Source organism: Scyliorhinus torazame, chromosome 11, assembly GCF_047496885.1.
Source record: "Scyliorhinus torazame isolate Kashiwa2021f chromosome 11, sScyTor2.1, whole genome shotgun sequence".
Taxonomy (NCBI): domain Eukaryota; kingdom Metazoa; phylum Chordata; class Chondrichthyes; order Carcharhiniformes; family Scyliorhinidae; genus Scyliorhinus; species Scyliorhinus torazame.
Genome location: NC_092717.1, coordinates 4,070,226 through 4,084,035, shown reverse-complemented (window position 1 = coordinate 4,084,035; position 13,810 = coordinate 4,070,226). Strand labels below are relative to the sequence as shown.

At 52.0% G+C, this 13,810-nt stretch overlaps 1 protein-coding gene across 1 annotated transcript in view; it reads left to right on the top strand.

The window, feature by feature from the left end:
- The window catches only part of LOC140386080 (fibrocystin-L-like), an 82,753-nt gene extending 69,461 nt beyond the window's left edge, over positions 1-13,292 (top strand). The window contains exons 18-21 of the mRNA XM_072468658.1: positions 5,132-5,285; positions 10,468-10,677; positions 11,366-11,497; positions 12,844-13,292. Coding sequence (XP_072324759.1) covers positions 5,132-5,285; positions 10,468-10,677; positions 11,366-11,475 — 474 coding nt within the window. The 3' untranslated portion in view covers positions 11,476-11,497; positions 12,844-13,292. The remainder of the gene's footprint in view (positions 1-5,131; positions 5,286-10,467; positions 10,678-11,365; positions 11,498-12,843) is intronic.
- Positions 13,293-13,810: the final 518 nt, after the last annotated feature.

The following is a 13,810-nucleotide window of genomic DNA, read 5'->3' as shown; positions in this document are numbered from 1 at the left end:
AAACTGCGCTCTGGGACACTGCGCTCTGGGACACTGCGCTCTGGGACACTGCGCTCTGGGACACTGCGCTCTAGGGCACTGCTCTCTGGGACACTGCGCTCTGGGACACTGCGCTCTGGGACACTGCGCTCTGGGACACTGCGCTCTGGGACACTGCACTCTGGGACACTGCGCTTGGGGACACTGCGCTCTGAGAAACTGCGCTCTGGGACACTGCGTTTGGGAAACTGCATGCTGGGGCACTGCGATCTGGTAAACTGCGCTCTGGGACACTGCGTTCTGGGACACTGCGTGCTGGGGCACTGCGCTCTGGTAAACTGCGCTCTGGGACACTGTACTCTGGGACACTGCGCTCTGGTACACTGCGCTCTGGTACACAGCGCTCTGGGATACTGCACTCTGGGATACTGCGCTCTGGGACACTGCGCTCTGGGACACTGCACTCTGGGACACTGCACTCTGGGACACTGCGCTTGGGGACACTGCGCTCTGGGACACTGCGCTCTCGGACACTGTGCTTTGGGACACTGCGCTCTGGGACACTGCGCTCTGGGACACTGTGCTCTAGGGCACTGCTCTCTGGGACACTGCGCTCTGGGGCACTGCGCTCTGGGACACTGCACTCTGGGACACTGCGCTCTGGGACACTGTGCTCTAGGGCACTGCTCTCTGGGACACTGCGCTCTGGGGCACTGCGCTCTGGGACACTGCACTCTGGGACACTGCGCTCTGGGACACTGCACTCTGGGACACTGCGCTTGGGGACACTGCACTCTGGGACACTGCGCTCTGGGACACTGCGCTTTGGGAAACTGCATGCTGGGGCACTGCGATCTGGTAAACTGCGCTCTGGGACACTGCGTTCTGGGACACTGCGTGCTGGGACACTGCGCTCTGGGGCACTGCGCTCTGGGACACTGCACTCTGGGACACTGCGCTCTGGGACACTGCACTCTGGGACACTGCGCTTGGGGACACTGCACTCTGGGATACTGCGCTCTGGGACACTGCGCTCTGGGACACTGCACTCTGGGACACTGCACTCTGGGACACTGCGCTTGGGGACACTGCGCTCTGGGACACTGCGCTCTCGGACACTGTGCTTTGGGACACTGCGCTCTGGGACACTGTGCTCTAGGGCACTGCTCTCTGGGACACTGCGCTCTGGGGCACTGCGCTCTGGGACACTGCGCTCTGGGACACTGCGCTCTGGGACACTGTGCTCTAGGGCACTGCTCTCTGGGACACTGCGCTCTGGGGCACTGCGCTCTGGGACACTGCACTCTGGGACACTGCGCTCTGGGACACTGCACTCTGGGACACTGCGCTTGGGGACACTGCACTCTGGGACACTGCGCTCTGGGACACTGCGCTTTGGGAAACTGCATGCTGGGGCACTGCGATCTGGTAAACTGCGCTCTGGGACACTGCGTTCTGGGACACTGCGTGCTGGGACACTGCGCTCTGGGGCACTGCGCTCTGGGACACTGCACTCTGGGACACTGCGCTCTGGGACACTGCACTCTGGGACACTGCGCTTGGGGACACTGCACTCTGGGATACTGCGCTCTGGGACACTGCGCTCTGGGACACTGCACTCTGGGACACTGCACTCTGGGACACTGCGCTTGGGGACACTGCGCTCTGGGACACTGCGCTCTCGGACACTGTGCTTTGGGACACTGCGCTCTGGGACACTGCGCTCTGGGACACTGTGCTCTAGGGCACTGCTCTCTGGGACACTGCGCTCTGGGGCACTGCGCTCTGGGACACTGCACTCTGGGACACTGCGCTCTGGGACACTGCACTCTGGGACACTGCGCTTGGGGACACTGCACTCTGGGACACTGCGCTCTGGGACACTGCGCTTTGGGAAACTGCATGCTGGGGCACTGCGATCTGGTAAACTGCGCTCTGGGACACTGCGTTCTGGGACACTGCGTGCTGGGGCACTGCGCTCTGGTAAACTGCGCTCTGGGACACTGCACTCTGGGACACTGCGCTCTGGTACACTGCGCTCTGGGATACTGCACTCTGGGATACTGCGCTCTGGGACACTGCGGTCTGGGACACTTCACTCTGGGACACTGCACTCTGGACTGCGCTTGGGGACACTGCGCTCTGGGACACTGCGCTCTCGGACACTGTGCTTTGGGACACTGAGCTCTGGGACACTGCATTTGGGGTCACTGCACTCTGTGACACTGTGTTCTGGGACACAACACTCTGGGGCACTGCGTTTGGGGCACTGTGCTCTGGGACACTGCGCGCTGGGACACTGCATTTTGGGACTGTGCTCTGGGACACTGTGCTCGGGAACACTGCGTTTGGGGACCCTGCGCTCGGGGACACTGCGCTCTGGGACTCTGCGCTCTGGGACCCTGTGCTCTGAGACACTGCGCTCTGGGACACTGCGCTCTGGGACACTGCATTTGGGGATACTGCACTGTGGGTCACTGCATTTGGGGACACTGTGCGAGGGGACACTGCATTTGGGGACACTGCGCTCTGTGACACTGCGCTCAGGGACACTGTGCTTGGGGACACTGCATTTGGGGACACTGCGCTCTGCGACACTGCGCTCTGCGATACTGCGCTCTGTGACACTGCGCTTGGGGACACTGCGCTCTGTGACACTGCGCTCAGGGACACTGTGCTTGGGGACACTGCATTTGGGGACACTGCGCTCTGCGACACTGCGCTCTGCGATACTGCGCTCTGGGAAACTGCGCTCGGGGACACTGTGCTCGGGTACACTGCGCTCGGGGACACTGTGTTTGGGGAGACTGCGCTCTGGGACACTGCGTTTGGGGACACTGCTCTGGGACACTGCACTCTGGGACACTGTGCTCTGGGACTCTGCGCTCTGGGACACTGCGTTTGTGGCACGGTGCTCTGGGACACTGCGCTCTGGGATACTGTGCTCTGGGACTCTGCGTTTGGGGATACTGCACTCTGGGGCACTGCGTTTGGGGACACTGCACTTGGGAACACTGCGTTTGGGGCACTGTGCTCTGGGACACTGCGCTCTGGGATACTGTGCTCTGGGACTCTTCGTTTGGGGATACTGCGCCCTGGGGCACTGCGCTCTGTGACACTGCACTCCGTGACACTGCGCTCTGGGACACTGTGTTTGCAGACACTGCGTTTGGGGATACTGCACTCTGGGGCACTGCGTTTGGGGACACTGCACTTGGGAACACTGCGTTTGGGGCACTGTGCTCTGGGACACTGCGCTCTGGGATACTGTGCTCTGGGACTCTGCGTTTGGGGATACTGCGCCCTGGGGCACTGCGCTCTGTGACACTGCACTCCGTGACACTGCGCTCTGGGACACTGTGTTTGCAGACACTGCGTTTGTGGACACTGCACTCTGGGACACTGTGCCCTGTGACACTGTGCTCTGGGACACTGCGCTCTGGGACACTGTGTTTGCGGACACTGTGTTTGCGGACACTGTGTTTGCGGACACTGTGTTTGCGGACACTGTGTTTGCGGACACTGCGCCCTGGGACACTGCGCTCTGGATCACTGCATTTGCTGACACTGCGTTTGAGGACACTGCATTTGGGGGCACTGCGCTCTGGGACACTGTGCTCTGTGACACTGCGTTCTGTGACACTGCGCTCTGGGACACTGTGTTTGCGGACACTGTGCTCTGGGACACTGCGCCCTGGGATACTGTGCTCTGGGACACTGCATTTGCGGACTCTGCGCTCTGGGAAACTGTGCTCTGGGACACTGCGTTTGCGGATACTGCACTCTGGGACACTTTGTTTTGGGACACTGCGCTCTGGGACACTGCGCTCTGGGATACTGCACTCCTGGACACTATGCTCTGTGACACTGCAGTCTGGGGCACTGCGCTCTGGGACACTGCGTTTGCGGACACTGCGCTCTGGGACACTGCGTTTGCGGACACTGCGCTCTGGGACACTGCGTCCTGGGATACTGTGCTCTGGGACACTGCATTTGCAGACACAGCGCTCTGGGACACTGCGCTCTGGGACACTGCATTTGCGGACACTGCGCTCTGGGACACTGCGCTCTGGGAAACTGCGTTTTGGCACACTGCATTTTGGGACACTGCGCTCTGGGCCACTGCGCTCTGGGCCACTGCGCTCTGGGACACAGTGTTTTGGGACACTGCGTTTTGGGACACTTGTTGCTAACTTTGCCTTAGTTTAATTGCTCTGTTTTATCACCTTTGCTCTTGGGTCGCCAGGTATCTTTATGGTACCGCCACGTGGTTCAAGTCCAAGTAATGATCAATAATCCAATACACCGCTTAGTAAGATTTAAATCAAAGCACATTTATTATACACAGTAATCACTACTCATGTATAAATTCTACGTCTCAGCTACTTCTATGACTAACAGGCCAATACTTAACTTGGAACTGGCCCACCAGGTCAGGGAAATGAATGGCCTTTTGTTCGGGTTCTGAGCCTGGGGATTCGAAGTTGGTACAGATTGGTAGCTAGGAGCGCCTATCTCGTAGCAAGCGTTGAAGTAAGAGTTACTAGATATCAGCGGTGGCTGGACCGGTCACTGTCAAGGGTTGGTTCGCGTTGCTGAGTGACCCGGTCAAGCAGAGAAGCAGAGGGCCGATTTGAACTTGATTCTTATAGTCCCCAGGGGCTTCCCGTCTTTCGGGGCGGACCCTGTACCTGGTCCCAAGCGATTGGACTTTGTCCCAATCGCTTGGTTCGATTTTCTCCAATGCTGGAGCGGTTCCCTGATCGATGGGCGGTCCTGAGGTGGTCGTTCACCTCCCATTGTGTAGGCTTCTGCTGGCGCCAAAGAGTCTGGGTTGGCTTTGTGTGTCTAAATGTTGCTCATTGTTCCCGGGGATTGCTCATTAATATGCAGGTGGCTGGTGTTTTGTTATGCTGATGGTTGCTGGTATCGATCTTGTCTGGCCTTCCCAGAGGTAAATACACAAGTCAACCTGCAGCTGGTTTTTGTCCTGTTGGCTGACTTTCCCATCAGCCTTTGCCGTTCGCCATTTTAAATCGGGAGTTAGCCATTTTAAGTGGCTACACACTGCGCTCTGGGACACTGAGCTCTGTGACACTGTGATGTTGCAGTGTGCTCTGTTTTAATCTGCTGGTTCTGTTTTGTATTTTAGGGTAACTGTGTGTCAGTGGGTGTTACCGTGTGGGAGCTGAACGTGATCCTAATGGATTCTCAGAATGTGGCTGTTCCAGGACTCAATGGCACAACAAGTGTCTTGTTCACGGGCTGCTGGGCAAATTACACTGACCTCTCCCTCACTGCAAATGGTAAGAGCTCCAAATCCTCACCAGAACAGTTCTCTCCAACTCCTCCATCATAACATATCGATTTCCTCAAACTGTCACCTCTGGGAGTTCTTTATTTCACATTTCTGATGTTTAACATTTCTGAGTTAGAACAAAGAAATGTACAGCACAGGAACAGGCCCTTCGGCCCTCCAAGCCCGTGCCGACCATGCTGCCCGTCTAAACTAACATCTTCTACACTTCCGGGATCCGTATCCCTCGATTCCCATCCTATTCATGTATTTGTCAAGATGCCCCTTAAATGTCCCTATCGTCCCTGCTTCCACCACCTCCTCCGGCAGCGAGTTCCAGACACCCACTACCCTCTGTGTAAAACACTTGCCTCGTACATCTCCTCTAAACCTTGCCCCTCTCACCTTAAACCTATGCCCCCTAGTAATTGACCCCTCTACCCTGGGGAAAAGTCTCTGACTATCCACTCTGTCTATGCCCCTCATAATTTTGTAGACCTCTATCAGGTCGCCCCTCAACCTCCTTCGTTCCAGTGAAAACAAACGGAGTTTATTCAACCACTCCTCATAGCTAATGCCCTCCATACCAGGCAACATCCTGGTAAATCTCTTCTGCACCCTCTCTAAAGCCTCCACATCCTTCTGGTAGTGTGGCGACCAGAATTGAACACTATACTCCAAGTGTGGCCTAACTAAGGTTCTATACAGCTGCAACATGACTTGCCAATTTTTATATTCAATGCCCCGGCCGATGAAGGCAAGCATGCCTTCTCCACCACCTGTGTTGCCTCTTTCAGTGACCTGTGGACCTGTACACCTAGATCCCTCTGCCTGTCAATACTCTTGAGGGTTCTACCATTCACTGTATATTCCCTACCTGCATTAGACCTTCCAAAATGCCTTGCCTCACATATGTCTGGATTAAACTCCATCTGCCATCTCTCCGTCCAAGTCTGCAAACAATCTAAATCCTGCTGTATCCTCTGACAGTCCTCATCGCTATCCGCAATTCCACCTTTCTGTCGGCTGCAAACTTACTAATCAGACCAGTTACATTTTCCTCCAAATCATTTATATATACTACGAACAGCAAAGGTCCCAGAATTGATCCCTGCGGAACACCACTGGTCACAGCCCTCCAATTAGAAAAGCACCCTTCCATTGCTACTCTCTGCCTTCTATGACCGAGCCAGTTCTGTATCCATCTTGCCAGCTCACCTCTGATCCCGTGTGACTTCACCTTTTGTACTAGTCTACCATGAGGGACCTTGTCAAAGGCCTTACTGAAGTCCATATAGACAACATCCACTGCCCTACCTGCATCAATCATCTTCGTCACTTTTTCGAACAACTCGATCAAGTTAGTGAGACACGACCTCCCCTTCACAAATCCAGGCTACCTTAATGTTTTTCAAGATGCCCAACACCTCCTCCTTTTTGGACTCAGTCTGACTGATTCTCTTGGCTGATACTGATGTTATTTCTATGACCAATCATATTGTTCCTCTGGGTTTGTGTTAAGGAAACCGCAAAATTGAAATGAAAGGAAAGTGAGTGAGAGAGGGAGCAACTCGCTATCACAAAACAGAATCAAATCTGAGTGTGAGATTGGATAGGGAGTGTTATATTGAAACGTGATACTGTCACCCCCAGCCTGGCACCCCAACAGATTCTAACTCCCTCACACCCACCCGTCATTAATTCAAGGGAAAGGAGGGGGCAGGGCAGAGTGAGTGAAGAATCTTGCAGAGTATTTGGGGGGGATTTCCGGCCCCAGCGCAAATCCCGTTATGGTTGGAAACTCTCGGAAGAGGGCCATAGCGGGATTGGCGATGAGGAAATCTCAGAATGAGGTCCTCCCTGTCCCTCGCCGGTGACATCATCCGCTTCATGCCTTGCTGATGTGAACACGATTACCAAACACTTTAATTAACTATTCAAAATCAGCTGAACACCAAATCCTCCGGGAACGTCACATGTTCCCACCACCAGACACGGCATCAGCAGGAAGCGCGATTGGTCTCCAAAAATGTAGACCAGTCATGGTGACCACGCCAGGGCCTCGGGGACCAGTGCAACCCGCACCCCGTGGACAGGGACATGGGCAGTGCCCCCTGGCAGTGGGAGGGCGGGGTTGGTTGGGGTGGGGGGGGGGGGGTCTTTAACTTCATTTGACATCAAGACGCCCTTTAAACACAGCGCCCCAATCTCCATGTAGCCGGTCCCGCCCCTCACAACGGCAGGGTTTGGGAAGATAGGAGACCTAGTTATTTCTCTGGGGAGAAACACGTTGGTTTTGTGATTGAACTTTGTCATTTATTGGGAAACTTCCACCCAGAGTTTTCATAGAATTTACAGTTCAGAAGTAGGCCATTCGGCCCATCGGGTCTGCACCGGCTCTTGGAAAGAGCACCCTACCCAAGGTCAACACCTCCACCCTATCCCCATAACCCAGTAACCCCACCCAACACTAAGGGCAATTTTGGACACTAAGGGCAATTTAGCATGGCCAATCCACCTAACCTGCACATCTTTGGACTGTGGGAGGAAACCGGAGCACCCGGAGGAAACCCACGCAGACACGGGGAGAACGTGCAGACTCCGCACAGACAGTGACCCAGCCGGGAATCGAACCTGGGACCCTGGAGCTGTGAAGCCACAGTGCTAACCACTGTGCCACCGTGCTGCCCAAACCTTTTTCCCCGGGAGCCACTTTTATCGACCCGCTGGCCTTCATGACCCACGCCAGCCGAACTTCACAATTCACGTCGTGACTCGTAGTTTGACGAACCCTAAGTAGACTACAGAACTGGCCATTCGGCCCATCCAGCCGGCACCAACAAAACTGCATTAACTCGACACTAATCCTACTTCCCAGCACTTGGCCCATAGCCTTGAATGTTCTGACATTGCAAATGCTCATCCAGGTACTTTTTAAAGGTGGTGAGGATTCCTGCTTCGACCACCCTCCCAGGCCGTGCATTCGAGACTCACACCACCCTCCGAGTGAAAACGGTTTTCCTCAAATCCCCTCAACCTCCTGCCCGTCACCTTAGAATTATGCGCCCTCATTATTCAACTAAGGGGAACAGGTGCTTCCTGCCCACCCTGTCCATGCCCTTCAATCCTATACACGTTAATCAGGCCCCCCTCAGCCTTCTCTGCTCCAAGGAAAACAACCCCAGCCTCGCTTCAGAGCTCAAACTCTCCAGCCCAGGCAGCATCCTGGTGAATCTCCTCTGCACCCTCTCCAGTCCAATCACATCCTTCCTGTAGTGTGGTGACCCGAGCTGACCACAGTGGTCCCGCTGTGGGCTGGACACGATCTGACTTCACGGCTACATTTCCAGGTCAGATTTCCAACTTCCAGCAGGATTTGGGTGGCAGTTTTCATCATTGCTCCTTGGGGGAAGATGGGCGAGGACTGTGCTGGAATGGACAATGGGAATCTCAATCAGGAGGAAGAGGTGTCGTGAGGGGCTGGTGAGGGCCTGTCAGGGACTCCATGACCCAAAACCTGCAGTATGTGAGAGGGGAAATAAACAGGCACGCCCTCACCCCTATCCCCCACCCATCTACCCTTCAAGGACAGGGTTAAAATCAAAGTGTCTTCGTTGAGAGGTGGAATAAAACTCATCATTACAGCTCCATTCCCCAATATCCAGGCACTTCCTTATCGCTGTAACCCGTCCCTATCCCTGTAACCTCCCCCAGCCCCTACACCCCTCCCTATCTCCGTAACCTCCCCCAGCCCCTACACCCCTCCCTATCCCTGTAACCTCCTCCAGCCCCTACACCCCTCCCTATCCCTGTAACCTCCCCCAGCCCCGACACCCCTCCCTATCCCTGTAACCTCCCCCAGCCCCTACACCCCTCCCTATCTCCGTAACCTCCCCCAGCCCCTACACCCCTCCCTATCCCTGTAACCTCCTCCAGCCCCTACACCCCTCCCTATCCCTGTAACCTCCCCCAGCCCCTACACCCCTCCCTATCCCTGTAACCTCCCCCAGCCCCTACACCCCTCCCTATCCCTGTAACCTCCCCCAGCCCCTACACCCCTCTCTGTAACCTCCTCCAGTCCCTACAACCTTCCCTATCTCTGTAACCTCCTCTAATTCTGGAGTTCCGAGGTATCTGCCTCTATGTTTCTGGTCTCTTGCACGTTCTCAATTCTAATTGGTGTCCATACCTTCAATTGCTGGGCCTAAGCTCTGGTATTCCCTCCCTAATGTGTTGGGTGTTCGGGATCACATACAGGTCACCAACACTTGAAATAGTGCAACACTATTTTATTGAATCATTAACTATTTAAACATACTTGAACTGTGGGTTAATACAATACTAGCTTTAACTAAAGACCTTTGCCTTGTCCTAACCAGTCAATGCACTCAGCACATGGTGAATGTCTGTGTTGCAGGCTGTGAGCTCTGTGCTCTGAGCTGGCTGCTACTAGAATGAGCAGGAACTCTGATGCCCCCTATCTTTATAGTGAGTGTGCTCTAACTGGTGATTGGCTGCGGTGTTGTGTGTGTTGATTGGTCCCACTGTGTGTCCATCAGTGTGTGTCTGCACCATGATATACTGGTGTATATTATGACACTCCCGAAACCCCTCTACCTCATTTTCTTCCTGTAAAACTGACCTCACATCCCCTTGAGTGCTCTGATGTTGTTTCCTGTTTCACAATGTTCCTCGAAGGCACCTTGGGGTGTGCGGCTATTAAAGGTGTTTTGTAAAGTTTAAGTTGTTGTTGTTAGTGATGAAAATGTGGTTCTTGCTACCTCGGGGTAAAGTGAATACTGAAGATATATTTAATGGGAGCTAGATAAATACATGTGGGGGAAAATAAGAGAATGGCTATGTAGATAGGGAGGGGTGCTAAGATGTGCAGGTTAGATGGATTGGCCATGATAAATTGCCCCTTCTTGTCCAAAAGGTTAGCTGGGGTTACGGGGTTAGGGTGGGGGCATGGGCTTAAGTGGGGTGCTCTTTTCAAGGGCTGGTGCAGACTCGATGGGCCGAATGGCCTCCTTCTGCACTGTAGGGATTCTGCTATCTATGAGTGTCATGTCGAACCGCAACATGAAGCGACTGAATCGAATGGCCTGTGTCTGTGAAGTAAAATTCTGTCAATTACTAATTGGCTCCAAAACATTCTGTCTGATCTGTGTTTGTTAACTATTCTGTCACAGGAACCAGCTACAACCTAGTGTTCCAACTGAAGTCCATTCAAGCTCGTTCTCGCACCTTCTCTGTTGAACAGACAGACAGCACATCAGGCAAACCCTTAGACCCCAGCCCAGACTCATTCCACGTTAACACCCAAGGGATAATCGGGGGCTCCATTGTGGGAGGTCTCCTGCTCATCACCTTCATCGTTGGTATAACCTGGATTTTAAAAGGTAGGGACAGGGATCGATTGTCAATGTTGAGCTGCTAGCTCATTCCATGAAGTTTGAAACATTAACACCAGCTTGCTGTCATTCAAATATCTCTGATGTAATCCGGACAGAGCAGTGACCTAATTATGTAGATGTTCATCATTATCGGGATGTGGGTGTCACCAGTAAGGGCAGTATTTGTTGCCCATCTCTAATTGCCCTTGAGAAGGTGGTGGTGAGAAGGCAGGGATTGGCGGCTCATTCGGTGGGCTAGCACAGACACAATGTGCTGAATGAAATGAAAACCGCTTACTGTCACAAGTAGGCTTCAAATGAAGTTACTGTGAAAAGCCCCTAGTCGCCACATTCCGGCGCCTGTTCGGGGAGGCTGGTACGGGAATTGAACCCGCGCTGCTGGCCTTGTTCTGCTTTACAAGCCAGCGATTTAGCCCAGTGTGCTAAACCAGCCCCTATTTGGAATGGTCTCCCCCTGCACTGTGACAATTCTGTGACTCTGGAAGTTTAGTTTAGGATGCCTGAAAAAGCCACTGCCAAGCTTCTACATAATCAGTGAACCAATGTACCATGGTATGGAGCCACACCGCATCCCAGTGACAATTCATCCCGTGTTCTGACACAGCTCCGGGGGGGGGGGGGTTACTGATCGGGTTCATGACTTTTCACACTGTGCTGTCATCTTTATCTGCAGCAAACACCAAGAAGATTCAGATTTCTCCCCGGTCAGCACAAGACAAGATGCAAGTGGACGAATTAGCTGCTAACAGAGCAGTGTACACAATCCCACCTGTACAAAACTGACCAGCTCAATGCGGGAAACTTGGTAAAAAGAACTCCATTGTGCTACTCCTGGCTAAGTAAAGAATGCAGCCTTTTGCAGTTTTCTTTCCAACCTCTTTTCCTGCTGTCCAATATCTGTGGTTAAGAGTCAACCACATTGCTGTGGGTCTGGAGTCACATGTAGGCCAGACCGGGTAAGGACGGCAGATTTCCTTCCCTAAAGGACCTAGATAGATTTTTATAACAACCGACAACGGTTTCATGGTCATCATTAGACTTTTAATTGCAGATTTTTATTGAATTCAAATTTCACCATCTGCCCTGATGGGATTTGAACCCAGGTCCCCAGAGCATGTGTCTGGGTCTCTGATTTATTCGCCCCGTGACAATACCATTCTGCAACTCCCTCCCAGGTTTGATACTGAGAGGGTGTTTCCCCGTGTGGGAATCAAGAACGAAAGAACACAGTTCCAAAATAATGGGTCTCCCTTTTAAGACTCAGGCGGGGAGGATTTGTTCCTCTCGGTGCGGTTAACCTTGGGAATTCTCTGCTCCAGGGAGCAGTGGAGCTGGGCCATCGAATATATTCAAGGCTGAGTTAGACAGAGTTTTGATCGACAAGAGTGTTGAGGGTTATGGGAGGCAGGAAAGACAGTGGAATTAAGGCCAGAATCATATTGAATGTCAGAGCAGACTCGAGGGGCTGAATGGTCAACACCTGTTCTCATGTTGGAGCTCTGGGCTTGTCCTCAGGAACTTGGTCGGTTTCACCCCCTCCCCTCCCATTGCCCCTGCCCAGCCAAACTCCACCGGCTATCCCACTGCACAACTGAAGACTCAACGAGCGGCTATGGATGGTGTTGCTGTGAAACTTGAATCCCAAACAAAGACTTTGTCATGGAACGAGATAGTTTGTTAGGAAGCTGTCTGCTCCGACGATAGATGCTGAAATTATAACAGGTAGATGTCTCAGAAATGTAGTGTTTCTGCTCGAATAACATCAGGATCACTGGATGGAAACCTGCCTTTTCAAAGAAAACACTTCTCAATTAGACTTTCAGATTGTGACGATAAACAAGTCACAAGGTCAGTTTCTTGACAACTTCTGCATTTATATTCCTCGATCTGCTTTTACATAACGGACAGCTTCATAGAGCTTGCTCCAGTCTGAGAAATTTGAATGCTGTTCGAGTCCTTGTTGGAAGAATTAGTAGAAATCCTGAATTTAAAGAAATACTTGTTGCAATAAAAATGCTAATTTATCTGGAGCGGTTTTGTGGCTGGCTACTACCACATAGCAAGTTTATATCTTTTATACCTACAATAAATATTTCAACATTAATTTAAATATTCACTTCAATATTTAAAATTGAACCAATTGTTTTGCAGAACAGGGTAACCCAACTTGGCCAAAGTTGAAGCAACAAATGAACTCTGAAGATCTTCTATTTTCAGGACCTGGTATTTCTGTGTTTTAATGATTCACTTCAAACTAAATCTTGAAAACATGAGTTTCATTTCTTTGCTCTCATGTCTATTCATTGATGAAGATTTTCCAATGCAGTTTTCACTTGTGATTAATGTGAGGGATGTTACTGCAGATTTAATATAAATGAAGCAACAATAATAAATTTAGACACTAATCTAGGACAACCTGCTCCGTGTCCATCTCAACATCTAATACCGAGAACTGTTCTGACTTGTAAAATACATCAAATTAAAATCAACAGTACTGGAGTGACTTTGCTTTGATATAAAACTTTGCTGATATGTGATTTTAATTAAAAGTCTTTTCATGTTACATTTTTCACGTGTTAAATAAAACATGATACAAAAGAGTTGATCTGTATTCGTTCATATGATCCATTAAAACGTTTGCAATTTAGCCCCCATTCCGCAAGGGTTGTGCTGAATTGTTTCGTTTTTGAGGACGGTGAAATGAGGCAACAAACACTCAAATAATCGGTTGCTGCTTTTGTGTAATCAGAGCTGCCATTAAATAAAGGTGTCCCTGTGGATGTGGGATCAGTGCTCCACTTCCTCCACCCTTATTGCTCCAGTGGACTGAGGGTTAATGCATTCACATCTCAGTGTTCCCTCGGGCTGCTCCACGAGGGCAAGCTGTACCAGGTGGTAAACTCACTTCAATCATGTCGCTCCCAATCGCGCTGCAAGTTCTAAATACAAGCGTGGGGACAGACAAGTGGAAGTGAACATCAAAGGATTTAGATCTGGTTCAGTGGACAGCCTGATATCTGGGACACAGAAACATAATCCAAGCGAACACAATTAGTGCAGCACTGAGGGAGTGCCGCACTGTCAGAGGATCAGTACTGAGGGAGTGCCGCACTGTCAG